Source organism: Ursus arctos, unplaced genomic scaffold, assembly GCF_023065955.2.
Source record: "Ursus arctos isolate Adak ecotype North America unplaced genomic scaffold, UrsArc2.0 scaffold_18, whole genome shotgun sequence".
Lineage (NCBI taxonomy): Eukaryota > Metazoa > Chordata > Mammalia > Carnivora > Ursidae > Ursus > Ursus arctos.
This window is the reverse complement of record NW_026622852.1, coordinates 34,149,516-34,152,625: the sequence shown is the minus strand read 5'-3', so window position 1 is coordinate 34,152,625 and position 3,110 is coordinate 34,149,516. Positions and strand designations below refer to the sequence as shown.

At 38.5% G+C, this 3,110-nt stretch overlaps 1 protein-coding gene across 1 annotated transcript; it reads right to left on the bottom strand.

Moving 5' to 3' along the window:
* Nucleotides 1–455: 455 nt before the first annotated feature.
* LOC113260364 (olfactory receptor 13D1-like) lies at nucleotides 456–1,392 on the bottom strand. Its single transcript, XM_057313634.1, is given in 2 exon segments — nucleotides 456–476; nucleotides 478–1,392. Coding segments are annotated over 2 exon segments (936 nt in total).
* Nucleotides 1,393–3,110: the final 1,718 nt, after the last annotated feature.

The following is a 3,110-nucleotide window of genomic DNA, read 5'->3' as shown; positions in this document are numbered from 1 at the left end:
TTAGCTATCAAAAAATGAAATCTTACCATTTGCAATGATGTGGATGGAACTAGAGGGTATTATGCTAAGCGAAATAAGTTGGTCAGAGAAAGACAAATATCATACAATCTCACTCATATGTGGAATTTAAGAAACAAAACATTGGATCATAGGGGAAGAGAGGAAAAAATAAAACAAGACAAAGTCAGTGAGAGAGACAAACCGTAAGAGACTCTTAATCATAGGAAACAAACTGAGAGTTGCTAGAGGTGAGTGGTGAGGGGATGGTGTAACTGGGTGATGGGCATTAAGGAGTGCACATGATGTAATGAACACTGGGTATTGTGTAAGACTGATGAATCACTAACCTCTACATCTGAAACAAATAATGCATATGTTAGTTAATTGAATTAAAAAAAAAGACAAGATCTATTTACCCATTTAGGATATCACATGTCTTAAAGCCTTTCATGATTTCAATAAATGCAGGTGTCTCCTCAGAACTTTCTTCATGGCTTCATTCACTTCTTTATTCCTCAAACTGTAGATGATGGGGTTTAACATCGGGGTTATCACTCCATAAAACAGCCCGATGATCTCATCAGAAGTGTTTGTGTCCTTTGACTTGGGCTTCATGTACATGAAAAGGGCTGAACCATAGAATAATATAACCACAGTCAGGTGGGCTGAACAGGTAGAAAAAGCTTTCTTTCTCCCTTCAGCAGAGTTAATTCTCAGGATGGAAGAGAGGATAAAAACATAAGAGATGAAAATTAACAGTAGGGGAATCACCAGTATAATAATACTTACCATTGTCATGATAATCACATTGATGGTGATATCTGAGCAGATGAGTTTAAGAAGGGCCAGTAACTCACAGGTAATATGGTCGATAACGTTATTCCCACAAAACGGCAATATCATTGTCATGACTGTTTGCAATAGGGAGGTCAGATAGCCTATGATCCAGGACCAAGCAGCCATGTGCACATAAAGCACTCTGTTCATGATGATGGAGTACCTCAGTGGGTTGCAGATGGCCACGTACCGATCATAGGCCATCACAGCCAGGAGAACACACTCAGTGCAACCCAGCCCAAGGGAGACAACCATCTGCAGAGCACAGCCAATGAAGGAGATGGATTTTGTCTCAGAGCTAAATATGATGAGCATTGGAGGAATGGTCGATGATGTATAACAGATGTCCAGGAACGAGAGGTTCCCAAGGAAGAAGTACATGGGGGTGTGGAGGCGAGAATCCAGTATGCTGATGATAATGAGGAGGCTGTTTCCCAGCAGAATTATCACATACATGATGAGGCAGAGCATGAAAAGAAAAAACTGGAGCACTGGGTATTTGGAAAATCCCACCAGAATGAATTCGGTCACAGGCGAGTAATTTCCCATCTTCATGTGTTCCATGTTACTTTCAGTGTTTGGAAAAGGACGAGACTCAGGGAAATTTAAATTTATAATGTAGATTTTTAGTACATCTTTACTTCCAATATTGTATTTGATTTATCCTGAAACACTCCTAGGAATCAAAAGAGGAGGGATGTGGTATTTATTTTATTGGTGATGGATGGTAGTAAGGCTTTGAGAAATCCAAAACATCTGAGGATTACACAGTAACATAGTCAAGGCTATTAATACTCCAAAAATTCTACTGGAAAGTGCCAAATAAAATTTAGGACAAACTGCTTTCAGATGTAGATATGTAAGGGTGTCTTTATTAATGGAAAATTTTAAATTAGAGCTGTTTTCTGATGAAGCTGGTCTCTAAAAGATTATGTAGATCTAGCACCATATCATTTAACCTGGATATAACTTTAGTAAACTTCCTTTTTTCAGGATCTCAGCTCATAGTAAGCTGGGAAAAAACAATAATTATTCGTTAAGTTGTCATTAGAATCAATGTAGGTAAAATCTGTTAGGCATCTATAATAGTAGGTGGTTCCAACATGGCATATACATAATATGTAATTATATTTACCCTATGTAATATAGTAATATTAAATATATATATATTTAATATATATACACACACACACACAAAGAAGAAGGAGGAATGGCTTTCTCTCTGTTCAAAAAAGGTACCAGATGAGGAAAGCCACTTCTCAGAATTTAGGTCAAAACAAGAGAAAACAGAAACAGTGAGTTTACCAGAACCACTGAATCAACATGCCAGGTGGGCCTATCTGAACTTCGCCAGTTACCTTTGCTTTCACTTTTGCCATTTCTTCTCCTATGGTGGTGTCAAGGGAGGTTTTGTTTCCTCATGATCTTCATCAGCAACCATACAAAAAACATTTTAACAGGAAAGTATCATCCGTGTAAAACAGTGTGCTTCCTATGCAAAACAACTTCAAGAAAAGTCCTCCAGCTCCTCCACCAATCACATTGTTACCCCTTGATTCTTCTGTAGAAATTCTGGAGGCACCACTAACACCCTAACTGCTCTGCAGAGGCCGGCTATTTCTTTCAGTCTCCCATAGTACTCTTCCTTATGCATTTTTTAAATTTAAAGATTTTATTTATTTATTTGAGAGAGAGAACTTGTGAGTGAGCATGAGAAGGGGGGAGGAGTAGAGGAAGAGGGAGAAGCAGGCTCCCCACTGAGGAGGGAGCCCAGCTAGGGGCTTAATCACAGGATTGGGATCATGACCTGAGGGGAAGGCAGACGCTTAATCGACTGAGCCACCTAGGCTCCCTTCTTCCTTATGATTTGTACATGTTGCTTTCTTAAGCTAGAAGGACCCCTCCTAACTTAGACATCACCTTTTCTAGGAAAACAATCTCACCTCCTGTTTTGAGGAGGATGCCCCTTGTCAGGACTGTCGTAGCACTCTGTACTTAATGTCTCTCATAGACTCCTTCATTTATTCATCTATACAGCTCAAACTCTGCCTAGTATACTATCATAGATAATAGAGATCCCATTATGAGAACTTGTTTTTGAAAATAGAAGCTGGATGCAGAATGCTTATGAGAGTAATTTTAAGCTTGTTTCAAGCTTAAAATATTGCTTAAAATTGCTAAAAATTGTTTGTTTTCCAAGAACAATGTCTGTGCAGTATGACATGTTTCAATGTGGAAAAAATATGGAACATTTTACAAAAACATTATATCAA